Source organism: Sminthopsis crassicaudata, chromosome 2, assembly GCF_048593235.1.
Source record: "Sminthopsis crassicaudata isolate SCR6 chromosome 2, ASM4859323v1, whole genome shotgun sequence".
NCBI classification, from domain to species: Eukaryota; Metazoa; Chordata; class Mammalia; order Dasyuromorphia; family Dasyuridae; genus Sminthopsis; species Sminthopsis crassicaudata.
The window spans coordinates 320,416,722-320,431,866 of NC_133618.1; the positions used below are offsets into that span (position 1 = coordinate 320,416,722).

General features: G+C 33.2%; 1 protein-coding gene across 9 annotated transcripts in view; it reads left to right on the forward strand.

Annotated features, from left to right (window-relative positions):
- The window catches only part of KLHL28 (kelch like family member 28), a 39,323-nt gene that overhangs the window by 9,281 nt on the left and 14,897 nt on the right, over positions 1–15,145 (forward strand). The window contains exons 2-5 of one of the 9 annotated variants that reach the window (XM_074290180.1): positions 4,768–4,855; positions 8,587–8,625; positions 11,195–11,282; positions 14,219–15,117. In XM_074290180.1, coding sequence (XP_074146281.1) covers positions 14,219–15,117 — 899 coding nt within the window. In that variant the 5' untranslated portion in view covers positions 4,768–4,855; positions 8,587–8,625; positions 11,195–11,282. The other 8 variants (XM_074290175.1, XM_074290182.1, XM_074290179.1 and 5 more) reach the window with 8 other exon arrangements.

The following is a 15,145-nucleotide window of genomic DNA, read 5'->3' on the forward strand; positions in this document are numbered from 1 at the left end:
ATTCTCAATAAGTAGGAAATGAAAGCATCTGCTATTAAATATGAAATAAAAGTATTAGATGTTTTGAATTTAGACCAGCCACTGTAGGAAATGAAAGAGGAAGTCAATAAGAGTAGAATATGTGATAGGTATGAGAGAATTCTGTTCTACTTATATAGTTAAAGCTAAAAATTGGTTGTTTTTTTTTAAATCTCTAAAACTCATTATTCATTTAAGTCCACCATGAGGTCTGCAGTGAGCTAAAACTTGCAGTCATGTATCTGAAATTAAAATTTTTCTTAGAAACTTTTAAAGCTAAGTAATTTATGAAACTTAGCTTTTTTTTCTAAATGTTTCATGAAGCCCAGTGTTTGATAATTGGAAAAGCTAATCCAAACTAAGATAACTGGTGTTCCAATTTTTCCACAATATTTTCTTTTGCTAACATATTAGCCAATTTGATTGTGAGATAGTAACTCAAAGTTGTTGTAATTTGCATTTCTTTAATCAATAATGATTTAAAGCATTTTTTCATATAATTATAGAAAGCTTTGTGAAAATTGCCTGTTCATTTGCTTTTACCATTTATCAATTGAAAAATGACTTTTATTTCATTTTGATTCCTTTTTAAAAAATAACGGTTTTTTATTTTCAAAATACATGCAGAGATAGTTTTCAGCATTCACCCCTGCAAAAACTTGGTTCCAAAATTTTTGCATCCCAACAAGATTAGAAGGGAAGTAACAAATTGGGAAAATATTTTTAAAAACAAAGGTTCTGACAAAGGTCTCATTTCCAAAATATATAGAGAACTGACCATAATTTATAAGAAACCAAACCATTCTCCAATTGATAAATGGTCAAAGGATATGAACAGACAATTCTCAGAGGAAGAAATTGAAACTATATCCACTCACATGAAAGAGTGTTCCAAATCACTACTGATCAGAGAAATGCAAATTAAGACCACTCTGAGATACCACTACACACCTGTCAGATTGGCTAAGATGACAGGAACAAATAATGACAAATGTTGGAGGGGATGTGGGGAAATTGGGACACTAATACATTGCTGGTGGAGTTGTGAAAGAATCCAGCCATTCTGGAGAGCAATCTGGAATTATGCCCAAAAAGTTATCAAACTGTGCATACCCTTTGACCCAGCAGCGCTACTACTGGGATTATATCCCAAAGAAATACTAAAGAGCGGAAAGAGACATATATGTGCCAAAATGTTTGTGGCAGCTCTTTTTGTTGTAGCTAGAAACTGGAAGATGAATGGATGTCCATCAGTTGGAGAATGGTTGGGTAAATTATGGTATATGAAGGTTATGGAATATTATTGCTCAGTAAGAAATGACCAGCAGGAGGAATACAGAGAGGGTTGGAGAGACTTAAATCAACTGATGCTGAGTGAAATGAGCAGAACCAGAAGATCACTGTACACTTCAACAACAATGCTGTATGAGGATGTATTCTGATGGAAGTGGAAATCTTCAACATAAAGAAGATCCAACTCACTTCCAGTTGATCAATGATGGACAGAGGTAGATACCCCAGAGAAGAAACACTGGGAGGGGAATGTAAATTGTTAGCACTAATATCTGTCTGCCCAGGTTGCATGTACCTTTGGATTCTAATGTTTATTGTGCAACAAGAAAATGATATTCAACACATGTATTGTACTTAGACTATATTGTAACACATGTAAAATGTATGGTATTGCCTGTCGTCGGGGGGAGGGAATAAGGGAGGGGGGGTAATTTGGAAAAATGAATACAAGGGATAATATTATAAAATATATATATATATAATAAAAAAAATTTAAAAAAAAAAAAATTTTTTTGCATCCCTTCCCCCCACCTCCCTTAGACAGCAAGCAATCCAATATATGTTAAACATGTAGTTCTTCCATACATATTTACACATTTATCATACTGTACAAGAAAAATCAGATCCAGAAAAAAATGAGAAAGGGGAAAAAAAGGCAAGCAAACAACAAAAAAAAGTGATCCACAGTCTCCATAGACCTCTCTTTGGATGCACATGGTTAGGTTACTTCATCACAAGTCTATTGGAATTGGCCTGAATCACCTCATTGTTGAAAAGAGCCAAGTCCATAAGAGTTAATCATCATCACATAATCTTCTTGTTGCTGTGTACAATGTTCTTCTAGCTCTAATCACTTCACCCCAGCATCAATTCATGCAAGTCTCTCAAGACCTCTCCAAAATCATCCATTGGTCCTTCTCAGTTCTCTATATTTGAGAAATTAGATCTTTAGCACTCCTTATAAATTTTTTCTTATAAATTATAACTTATAAATTTTTTCACAGTAATGATTATTATGTATTTCTTTCCATCCTGTTTCCCCCTATTGATCTCACTCCTTTTACCCTTGCCCATTTTCAAAAGTGCTTTACTAGTGTCTTTCACATAGCCCAATTTGCCCTCTCTTCTATCATTCCTTCCTTTTTTGACCTCAGTAATGTACTTACTTAAACATTAACAATATACTTTATTCTCAGGTCAACTCTAAAGGGGCTCTTTTTCTAAATCTAGAAGTTTCTAGCATTTAAATTTGGTTCTTTGGTTTTGAAAATAGAGAAAATTTTAGTTCATATAAACATGTGCTTTTTCTTTCCTTATCTTGTACCTGATATAATGTTTGATAGAATTCATTCGTTAAGTTTGTCTACTGCTTTTTCTTAGGAACCTCATTCATGAACTATTCTGCTTTTTTAAAATTATCAGATAGATTTTTTTTTTTTTAGGCATTTGGAACTTGCCTAGTCACACAGCCAGGAAGTGTTAAGCGTCTGAGATCGTATTTGAACTCAGATCTTCCTGATTCCAGGGCTGGTACTATATTCATTATGGTGGTATTCTTTTCACTATGGCGTCTAGCTGCCCCTACAATTTCACTTTCTTTACTAGTACTAATATCCATATAATTTATGTGTAAAACTCTCTTAGTCCTTAATTAATAAAACTTTAGAATTTATTATCATAACATATTTATAGCCTGAATAACCATGATAGACAAATTTGGAAGCCAGTCATATATTTATATAGTTCGTAGAGAAAACAGTCTAATCCTGCTGCTTTTCTCAAAATTTACTATTCCATTTAATGAGAAAACTTTAACATTATATCTTTGTCTTTTAATTTGTCCAATCATTTCCCCCCTTTGGAGGATACAATCCTTATATTATAATTTGACTAGAGAGATTAAAACTGTAGGATATTGATACTTGCATCCTATTACAATTACTCAGAGATGTTCTGGTAGCAATCTATTATTTAATACATTTAATATTGTACTTATAGAACTTGTTAGTTATAGACATTTGCTACAAGAGGAAAAAGAAGGATATAGTTATATCATAACAGAAAGAAAACTCCCTTACATCTGTTTGATTCCAGGCATGAATCATATCTGACAGCCAATCATGTAGTCATAGTCTTGTTAAAAGCAAGACTCAAGATTAACTGAGTGGGAATTTTCCTTTTCAACAAGGAAATAGCACAATGGGGGAAACAGTTGGGAAGATCTTACTTAGGATGTCTGTCCTTGGTCATTCCTACAATCTTTCCCAAATACAAATATCTATCTTAGCAGTTCATAGACTGTTGCATATGCCATTTTCTATTATTGGCTTTTATGACAATTCAGAAAACCATTCCAGTAATAAAAACTCAAACAAATTGCAATCTCATGAATTTTTATGTTAAATAGCAAAATTTCACTAACTTTAAGTTGGAGCTTGAATATCTTTCCTTATGTTTCCCTAACAATTAACATTTTATTAATCCTTTACTTATACATTAAAACTACTCATATTCTGGGGCTTCAGACATACAACAAATACCTAATGCTGATTCTTCGTTAATATGTTGAAACTACATCTTTAAACCACCTTAAAAACTTTGATAATAGCCAAGATTTTCAAATGAAAATCTGCTATATTATAACTAGAAGCAGTACAGCAACATCATTATTATTACTTGTTTATAACTAAATATACCTCATTAAATATTTAAGTTTTCAAATACCTCTTTTTTTAATCAAATACTTTTAAAAATCCAATCAATGTGTGACAACATTCAAATTAAAAATTGCTTGGTCTAACAGCATTTCTGTTTTGCAGTGGGCTCAAATTTTTACAACATAAATTTAGAAATACAATAAAATTTAAAAAAAACATTAACAATAAATTTCAAATGACAATCATTGTGTTTCCAAATTATCCCATATAAAAATCATTGATCTTACTATCTTTGGTATTTTAAAACCACTTTATTGTTACCAAATATGGAACAATTACTTTCAATTGGAGAAATAATAATAATGTAGTGTTTAGCATATCCTAGTCACTGTATTAAGCATTTTATAATCATGATATCATTTTGATCTCGCAGTAACAGTCTTTATTGCTGTTTCTCTTTACAAATCAGGAAACAGGGGAAGAGATAAAATTGCACAGCTAAGGCATTTTTGCAACTAGAACTAAGAAGAGTGGGCTTACCAATGTTAGAGGCTAGCTGGGCTCCTCTATCTTGTATTGCTACACAAGGTACTGACAAGAGTACTAAAGAGCAGCTAGATGGGCTCTGCTGAGGGATGGCTTTTCCCTGGAGCTGGTGGCAGTACTCTCCTATTGGTGGCAGTTCCAGGTGGCAAGACTTATAGATTGCTGGTCATGGGGCCTCACCAGGCCTAATCTAACCCTCTTCTCTCATTCTTAGAACAACCACTTACCATCACTTGCTTCCCATCTCTCACAGCTACCAATGCTGAAATTGGGAAGCTGCTTGCTGGGGTAGGGTGTATGAGGCCTTGCTGCAGCTGTTGCCCCTCCACCTCTTCTACAAGGTAGGACAAAGCCTAAGTTTCCCCACAATTCTCCAGTATTCTCTTTTTCTTTTCTTAATCCTGTCTGAGATGAAAAGGGTTAATAGAAAGATATGGGCTATAACAAAATAGGTTAAAAACTGAAAAGTCAAGGAAGGGTTAACAAAAGGTTGCTTCAAGGTTTCCCCCCCCCCCTTTTTTGTCTGATTTCTGTTAACTAACTTTTCCTTACAGTCTTAGAACAATGAAGCTATTAATCTTGTCAATTATTTTTAAAACTTTTAATAAGATTTAATGCTTATTTTTCCTTAAAATCAATTCTATAGAGTGGTATCCAAAACTTACTGAGATTCTTCAGAAGGAGGTGAGTTCCTGGAATTACTCCCAAAATCTCAGGATTTCCTTCATATGCAGTCTTTAAAACACACACACACACACACACACACACACACACCCTTAATTGCAATATTCCTTAATGATTAATCTCAAAACCTTCAAAATCTGCTAAGATATTTTTAGTGGTTTTGCAACTTTATCTAATTTTATCTCTATAGTCCTACTTGGCCAGGATTGCAACAACCAAACAAGAAAAGAAAACCTTATAGACTTTTCTCTTTCTTTTCTCTTTTCTTATAACCTAATCTCTCACAAAAAAATCTAAGGTGGGAGTTAGTAAAGTTAATAAATCTTTCCCAGTATTCTCTCTTAGAGGTTTTTCTGGCTGGCTGCATTTTAAATCTTTCAAGGTAACAGAATCTAACTCACAGAACAAACATGATATAGACATTCTGCATTTTTATAAACACAGACAAGACAGATGCAAATGGGAAAAAGCATGCAGTTCATAATTGGATATGTATTTTAAAAAGAGAAGAGCTTGCAATCTGTATGTAGCCAGAGATGCATTTAACTAATTTAAACCACAAGACATGCAGAGAAAAAGAAAAAGAGATTTACCTCACCAGAGTGATCTGAGAAGAACCAGGTCAAGAAAGAGGTCTTGGAGTTTTACTTACCATGAAAGCTGAGCTCAATCAAGAATAAACCTTAGAATGTTTGAGCAGGAAAGGGCAGTGGACTCACCAGACAAGTACTATGTGTCAAGCTCTGGAGAAATCTTCCGTGGCACCTAGTTTACCCTCACTGGTACCAAAAATGGTTTACTTGACCCTATTACTTGTCAAATCCCACTTCTGATACCACTTAACATTAGCTGGACCAAAATCAGCCTTTAACTTGGGGGAAGCTAAAGCTGAAATAGAGCAGGCTGGAGAGTTAGGACACAAACAAAGCTTAATTAATTTCATAGTGAGAAACAGGCACCTTTAGGTGGAAGCTCACTTCCACTGCCTACCACTTCATAAAAAGGCATTAAGGGTGCTTAGGCTGAGGCTACTTATATACATGAAGGGGGTTGGCCCATTATGCAATCATTCATAGATGTTGAGGTAGTTCTCATGGTTAGTTAGAATTTCTTGGGACAATACTGGTATTCTTGGATTCTGTAGGAAATCACTGTCTCAAATTTTGGGGGTTGTGGCCATCCCTCAGGCCATGGAACCAGAGTTCTGTGCATAGTTCAGTAGGCGCACTACTTTGTCAGTGACCAAAAAACCCAGGGATTGTTTTGATATGATAGATGGATCTGGGAAATAAGGAGAGCCAAATCTCTTAAGAGAAAACTGGTGCTGGTCCAAACCAATATATTTTGCCAGAGGGTGAGATCATTCCAGGGTGCTTGCTAGGCCTTAGCTCTAGAACACAGGGTATCCAAAATAATATTGACAGTTCTTTACCTCTTTTATGTGAGATAATTTATCCTAACCCACTCCCTTTTTCTTTCTCCCAGTGCATTCCTCTTTTTTGCCTCTTACAAATTTTATTTATTTATTTTTAAATAATCATCCCATCATCTTCAACTCACATCCATGCTCCCTCTATGTACATTCCTTCTAATTGTCCTAGTAATGAAAATGTTTTTAGGAGGTACAAATATTTTCCCATTTAGGAATATGAACAGTTTTACTTATTAAAACCCTTATGATTTCTCTTTCCTGTTTACCTTTTTATGCTTCTGTTGATATTGTATTTGAAAGACAAAATTTCTAGTCAGTTCTGGTATTTTTAACAGGAATGCATTAAAGTCTTCTATTTAATTGAATATACATTCCCCCATCCTCTCATTCCCCCTAATTCCCCATCTCGAAAGATTATATTTAGTTTTTCTGGATACATGATTTTTTATTGTGATCCTTAGCTCCTTTACTTTCCATATATTTTAAGTCTTCTGCTTCTTTAATGTAGAAACTTGTAAATCTTGTATTTTTTCTGGCTTTGATTAGCTCTATAATATTTCACTTGTTTCTTATTGACTGCTTGTAATATTTTCTCCTTGACCTGGGAGTTCTGGAATTGAATATTTCGGGGATTATTTATTTTGAGATTTCTTTCACGAAGTGATCAGTGGATTCTTTGAATTTCTTTTTTACCTTCTGACTAGAATATCAGGACAATTTTTCTTGAAAGATGATGTCTAGGCCATTTTTTGGTCATGACTTTCAGGTAGTCCAATAACTTAAATTCTATCTCCTAGATCTGTTTTCTGGTAAGTTTTAAAAATCTATTTATTCATTTGTTTGTTTTTTGCAAGTCAATTGGGGTTAAGTGACTTAGCCAGAGTCACACAGCTAGTGTTAATTGTCTAAGGCCTGATTTGAACTCTGATTTCAGGGCCAATGCTCTATCCACTATATCATCTAGCTTCCCCTTCCAGGTCAGTTTTTCCAAAGAGATATTTCATGTTTTCTTCTATTTTTTTTTTCATTTCTTTGATTGATTTCATTTTATTGTTTCTTGGCATTGCATAGAGTCATTAGCTTCCACTTAGACATTTCTAATTTTTAAGGAATTATTTTCTTCAGTGAGGTTTTGTACCTCCTTTTCCATTTGACTGATTGTATTTTTTAAGTAAATTTTTGTACTTCTTTTTCTGTTTGACCAATTCTATTTTTTAAGGTTTTTAAGTGAAATAATTACTGGTAGTAAAATAATATCTAGTTAACTTTCTAGCATGTAGAAAGATAACCATTGTAGTCTGTGTTACAATGTTACCTGGACAGTGTCAAGGGATTTAGATGGATGCTGTTAGCATTTCCAACATGTAGATCTTGATTTACGAAAGGACATAGATAAAAAAAATCAAGAATGGATTGCGATTTGCACTGATCTCTTTAAAAAGTGTTTGTGTTATTTGAGCATGAGACTTGGGTAAAATCAACAAGTCTTTGAACTATTTTATTTCTTATTCCTGAATTGTGTTTTCTAGTATTTCCCCCCAACCTCCTCTAAATCTAACTTTGCATTGAAATTGCCCTAAATTTAGCTGGAGAATTTTATTAAATTCTTTATAAGATATCTTTACTACCTCATTATTTTCAGTAGGTGTTGATACATAAACTATAGTTATTTTCACAATGAACATTTCATTATGAGATGATCAAATATTCCCTACAATGATATTTGTTGTTACACAATAAAATCAACTATGCCAACTCTTTATCTTTTCAGGAATATCTGAGTTATTTATAATAAGAATGTCATTATTTTTGTTTAATTCATCCAATAGTAAAGTCCTTTTGTTGATAAGTGGTCAAGAATCTCATTTTTAGAATACTAACAGTTAAGTTAATGTTTACTGACTGTCTAAAAATTCTAATTCTTAACACTTCCTTCTTTTTCTGATGTTATGCTAGCATCACTACAGGACAAGAAGGGGGCCATACTGGACTGAGGTCAGTTTTATTTTTCTTCATTTCAGAGATTACCTTGGCCAAAAGTATTCATTACTGAGTGGCCTGCCTACCTTTGAGCAGCTTCTCTGTAGTTAGCTAGCCTGGTACACAACATACACAAGCAAACAAATTAATATAGTGTTCAGTAAACCCCAAGACCCCATCTACTGAGATAAGGATCACCAGTGAATAAAACCCATTAGAAGAATTAGCAATCTGGCAAAAAAAAATTTATGTTTAGATCAACACAAATGATTATATGATTTAGATATAAAAATTCATATCATAATCAAATTAGAAGAACAAGGAAGACATAGAGCAAGAGTTCATGACCAGACAAGAGCCAAAGAATATCACAGAAGGAAAAGTAGACAAACAATATAAAAAGAAACCGTTTTCTCACAAACAAAACCAATATAGCTCAAATTAAAAGGGAGACACTTAACTAGGACAAATCTTTGTTGCAAGTATCTCTGATGAAGGTCTTATATAGGAAAGGCATAAGAAACTGATTCACATTTTTAACAAAAGCCATTCCATAGTAGACATTAACAAAGGATATAATCAGGCAATTTTCAAATAAAAAAATCTAAACTGTTAATAAACAGCCATATAAAAAAATGACCAAGTCAATAATTTGAGAAATGCAATGCAGTTTTACAACTATCAGATTAGCAAAGATGACAAAAAAAAGTAAAATGGCTTTTGGAATGAATAAAGAGCATACTGATGTGGTTTTGGAACTGTGAATTGGTTCTACATGTTTGTTATAATAATTTTGCTTTTATTTTCTTCAGTTGGAGAGGGCAAGAGAAAATAAATGCTTTTTAATTGAAAAATATAGTAATAGAAAATTCTTCTAAATGGATTGCCAAACATCTTAAATGATAATCTACTAAATATTAATGTATGTGAAATACTAACATTTAAATATTGCATCGTTTATAAAACAAAGAAGAAAATGCAGGTACACAACTGTGGTCACTAGTACTCTTCCTGAGTAAACAGGATACTGGCAGTTATAAAAGCCAAAATTGGTTACTTCAATTAAAAAATTTAAAGCTTCTGTACTAAAAAAAAAGAATATTGCCAATGCAATAAGGAAATGAATAGCAGAAAATAAAAACAGCCTAATATCCAGTACATGTAGGAAGTTGTCACAAATATGTTGACCATATGCTATTATTCCTCAGTGACTAAATGGTTTAAAAAAAAAAAAAAAAAACTACCAACAACCAAATGAAGAATTGCTGCAAATTGGTAATAATAAGAAAAATGCAAATTAAAAGAACAAATTAGCAAAAAAAAAGAAAGGATGAAAACAATGTTGAAAGATCTGTGGAAAGACATATTTGCTGGTACACTTTTGGCAGAGCTGTGAGTTGATCCAATCATTTTGAAAAAGAACTTGGGTTAAATGAGAAAGGTGACTTAACTTTCTATATCTTTTGACTTCGTGGTTCTCTTACTGAAAGAAAGATCCAATATATATACCAAAATATGCACAGTCACATTTTTTGTGATAGCAAAGAACTGTAAGCAAAGTGGTTTCCTGTTAATTAGGAAATGACTTAAGAAACTATTATTTGAATTTAATAGAATATTACTTTTCAATAAGAAATGGCATGAAAAACATTGTAGTATAGTAGTAAGAGAACTATCTTTGGAATTGGGAAAAACTGAGTTCAGGTCCTGCCATTAACACATATGATCTGGATGAGCTTGATTCCTGAACCTCCCAGTGCCCTAATTTCTTGGTAACAGCTTATAGCTTGTAAATTAGATGCAGACCCACATTGATAGAGGAAGTTACTTCACCAGAAATTTCCTGTACCAATGAAGTTGTATGATCCTATTCAATGTACTCTTGACAAATATGAGGAATTCAGAAAACAATGGGAAGATTTTTTTATGAATTGTTTTAGAACAAAATAAGTAGATCCTCCCCCCATCCAAAAAGTATATGATTATAGTTAAGTAAGTGAAAAGAACATTAAGAGGAAATCAAAATCTGAATTATTATAACTAGTCTTGTCTATCTCCTCACAGCAGAAGGAGGCAAGAGACTACAGGGCAGTCTCAGAAATAGTCACTATGTTTTGATTTTGCCTATTTTTCTTTGTTACATGAGAATATTTGGGTGTTTCTGAAGGAGATCCTTCATTGAGAGTCAACTCACCACAATAAGTCATCAAGATTTTATGAAGGATTATTACATTGAGTTATCCTTTTAAAAAAATTCAGTAGTCTGTTACTTAATAAATGAATTATACTCTGACCTTCCTTTTTTATGATACATTCTAGAATTTTGCCAGAAATTGAAATCAAACTCATTTGCCAGTAGGTTGCATTCTCCAATCTCTTCCCTCTTTTGAAAATTGAGATATTTGCTCCTGTTTATATAAACATTAAGAAAATTTAATTAGAGTAAGAAATCATGTATCAGGTTGCCAAGTATAATGTACTTTTTAATCTTGCATTATTGAGATATGCATAAACATACTCTATTAGAAGCACCTTCTTTTGTATTTCTTTGACAAGTTATAAATATTTCAAATGCTACTTAAAGGACGATCAAGAATTTACCCTACTACCTGCCATCCAGGGGAGGGGAAGGAGGGAGAAGAGGATAATTTGGAACAGAAGGCTTTGCAAGGGTCAGTGTTGAAATTTCACCCATGCATATGTTTTGTAAATAAAAAGCTTTAATTAAAAAAAATAATAATTTACTGAACATTGATAATGGCATTATCTAGGGGAGAGTATGGGAAGAAGGAGGAGAAAATCCGAAACACAAGGCTATACAAGGGTCAATGAGAAAAAGCTTTAAAATGATAAAAGCTTTTAAAAAAAATTTAAATCTGTTTAAAAAAAAAAAAAAAGAACTAAAAATAAATAAATAAAATATAAGTATGCTTCAATCTGAAAAAAAAAATGGCATTAATACATCTGGGCTAGATGATTTCTTTCTTTTTGCTGAGGGGATAAAGGTTAAGTGACTTGCCCAGGGTCACACAGCTAGGAAGTGCTTAAATGTCTGTGGCTAGTTTTGAAATCAGGTCCTTCTGACTTTAGGTTGGTGTGCTCTAACCACTACACTACCTAGCTGTCCCTTTGGATGAACTTTTAAAATGAGAAAAAAACGTTTTCCAAAAGAGCCAAAGGATGGGTAGGGAGAATAGTTTTTCAGACATAGATTTAGTTCCTTATAGACATATATATATATATGCACATTTATATATATACACATACATATACTTGGCGAGCTTTACTTACCAAGACTTTGTGCCAGATAAAAGATACAGAAGATAGCAGAGAAGGATCTTCCTAATGAAGAGAATACTAGAAATCCTGGAGAAGTTCTTTGAAAAAAGAAGACAGTCAGGGACCCAGATGATAGGACATACATAACTTCTTGCTGGTACTGCATCATTTGGACTAACTGGTCAGGCATGATTTTTCAGTAGTAAACATTGATGGACTTTCTAGCAGCTTCAAGTTCCTTCTCTTTGCAGATTTTTTTTTTTTTTTTTTTTATCAACGGCAATACTGTAGAGAGTTATATAAATTGTTGGGAAGGGAAGAGCCCACCAATTTGGGTATTGATTCTTTATCTTGATTCCTTTTTCCTTTATAAGTGGAGTTCTACTCTTTTTACTTTACTTTGTAATCACTGTCTTTTTTTTATTTTAATTTTCATTGTTAAGGTCATTTTTATTTGTTTTGGTAAATGTTTTCCCATTAAGGGTTTTTTGTTTGTTTATTTTTGCTGAGGTAATTGGGGTTAAGTGACTTGCCCAGGGTCACAACTAGTAAGTCTTAAATATCTGAGATAAGATTTGAACTCAGGTTCTCCTAACTTCAGGGATGGTGCTCTATTTATTCCCATTAAGTTTTTTAAAAAATATTTTTCCCCCAATTACATGTAAAAACAAGTTTTTAAAATTAAAATATTTTTGAGTTCAATCTAGATTCTGCCCTTCCCCCCAAGAGGGTAAGCCATCTGATAATGATTATACATGTTCAGTAATGTAAAATATATTTCCATTTTAGTCATTTTGTGGAGGAAACTTAAACTAAGAAAGGAAATCAGGAAGGAGAAAAGTAGTATGTTTTAGTCTGTACTCAGACTGCCAGTTTTCTGGAGGTGGTTAGCATTTTTCATCATGAGTCCTTTGGGACAGTCTTGGATCATTGTCTTGCTGAAAATAACTAAGGCATTCACAATTGTTCATCATACAATACTGCTGTTATTATGTACAGTGTTCTCCTGGTTCTGTTCACTTCATTCTACATCAGTTCTTATAAGGCTTTCAGATTTTTCTAAGAACTCATTTTCTTAGAGCACAATAATTTCATTTTATTAACATATGCCACAATTTATTCAGCCATTCTTCAAATGGCAGGCATCCCTTCAATTTCCAGTTCTTTGCCAACACAAAAAGAAATGCTATTAATTCCCTTGTAGGGATAGGTCCTCTTTTCCCACCCCTTACCTCTTAAAAAAAATCTCTTTGTGATATAGATCTAGTAGTGCTGTTGCTGAATCAAAGGATACACATAGTTTTTTCTCCCATTGGACATAGTTCTAAATTGCTCTTTAGAATAGTTAGATCATTTTATAAGTCCACTGATTATACATTAGTGTCCTAGTTTTTCTGCATGTCCTCCCCAACATTTATTATTTTTCCTTTTCTGTCATATTAACCAATCTGATAGATGTGAGGGGATACCTCAGAATTGCTTTAATATGCATTTCTCTAATCAGTAGTAGATTTATAGTATTTCATATGATTATAGATAGTTTTGATTTCTTCAGAAAATTGGGTATTTTAATCCATTGATTATTTAAGTCCAGTATTAAGTAAGAAGTCAACAGGAAAGGGAAGAAAAAGTGTTCTGACAATTTATGGGTTTTAGGTTTAAGTCCTTTGCATTTTTTTGTTAGTTTATAAAAAACTTGTTTTATAGTTGATATTTTATTAGTCTTAGTGTTTACTTAGGAACTGAAGGACTATGGCATCAGCCTGGACATAGCACTCCTCAGGAAAACTCTTGATAAGACCAAAAAGAGCCTTAGTGCAAGAAATCTTTGTGCAAAATGAGCCTATACTATACTATGCAATCTTTCTGATTGTATAGCAAAAGTCCATATAAACTTACAGGTTTGATAATGAAACCATAGGTTACAATAAAAACAGTTAAATATCACCATTTCTGGTCTCAGTATTGTCTACACTAAATTAGACCTTTTATATTTGAATTTCATTGGTGTAACTATGTTAAGAGGTTAGATTTTAAATTACAAGCAGAGGTACTATAATGCAATGGGAAAAATATTAACTAATGTTAGCTTTTCAGCTCTACAGATATATTACTTTGGATAAATCACCTAACTTCTCTGGGCCTTAACTTTCCTTATTATAGAAGAGCTGGATTAGGTGTTCTTTAAATTCTTTTTGACTCTAAAATACTTTGTTGAAGTACCTGAAGTGAAAATAAAATGCATTTGATTTTCTTTGTACTCTAGAAAGAAGATAATTGATACAATTTCTTTTGAAAATAAAACTTTCCATATTTTCTGTTTTTACAGATGGACCAGACGCCCCCAACCTACATGCTTGCTAATTTAACCCTCTTACATTCTGAACAGCTTCTGCAGGGTCTGAACCTTCTTCGTCAACATCATGAACTCTGTGACATTATTCTTCGAGTTGGTGATGTTAAGATTCATGCTCATAAAGTGGTGCTTGCCAGCATCAGCCCTTATTTCAAAGCCATGTTCACTGGAAATCTTTCTGAAAAAGAGAATAATGAAGTTGAGTTTCAGTGCATTGATGAAGCCGCACTTCAGGCCATAGTGGAATATGCCTATACGGGAACTGTGTTTATTTCCCAGGACACGGTAGAGTCACTTTTGCCAGCAGCAAATCTACTCCAAATAAAACTGGTGCTGAAAGAATGTTGTGCGTTTCTTGAAAGTCAACTTGATCCTGGAAATTGCATTGGAATTTCTCGTTTTGCAGAGACATATGGCTGTCATGACCTCTATTTGGCAGCTAATAAGTATATTTGCCAAAATTTTGAAGATGTTTGTCAAACTGAAGAATTTTTTGAGCTCACACATGCAGATTTAGATGAAATTATTTCAAATGACTGTCTTAATGTTGTTACTGAAGAAACTGTTTTTTATGCACTAGAATCTTGGATCAAGTATGATGTACAAGAACGTCAGAAATACTTAGCACAGCTGCTTCATTGTGTTAGATTGCCATTGTTGAGCGTTAAGTTTCTTACTAGGTTATATGAAGCAAATCATCTTATTCGTGATGATCACACATGTAAACATCTATTGAATGAAGCTCTAAAATATCATTTTATGCCTGAACATAGACTTTCCCATCAGACTGTCTTAATGACACGACCCCGCTGTGCTCCAAAAGTACTTTGTGCAGTAGGAGGAAAAGCTGGACTGTTTGCTTGCTTGGAAAGGTAAGCAGAAGTGATTTAACTCTTTGAC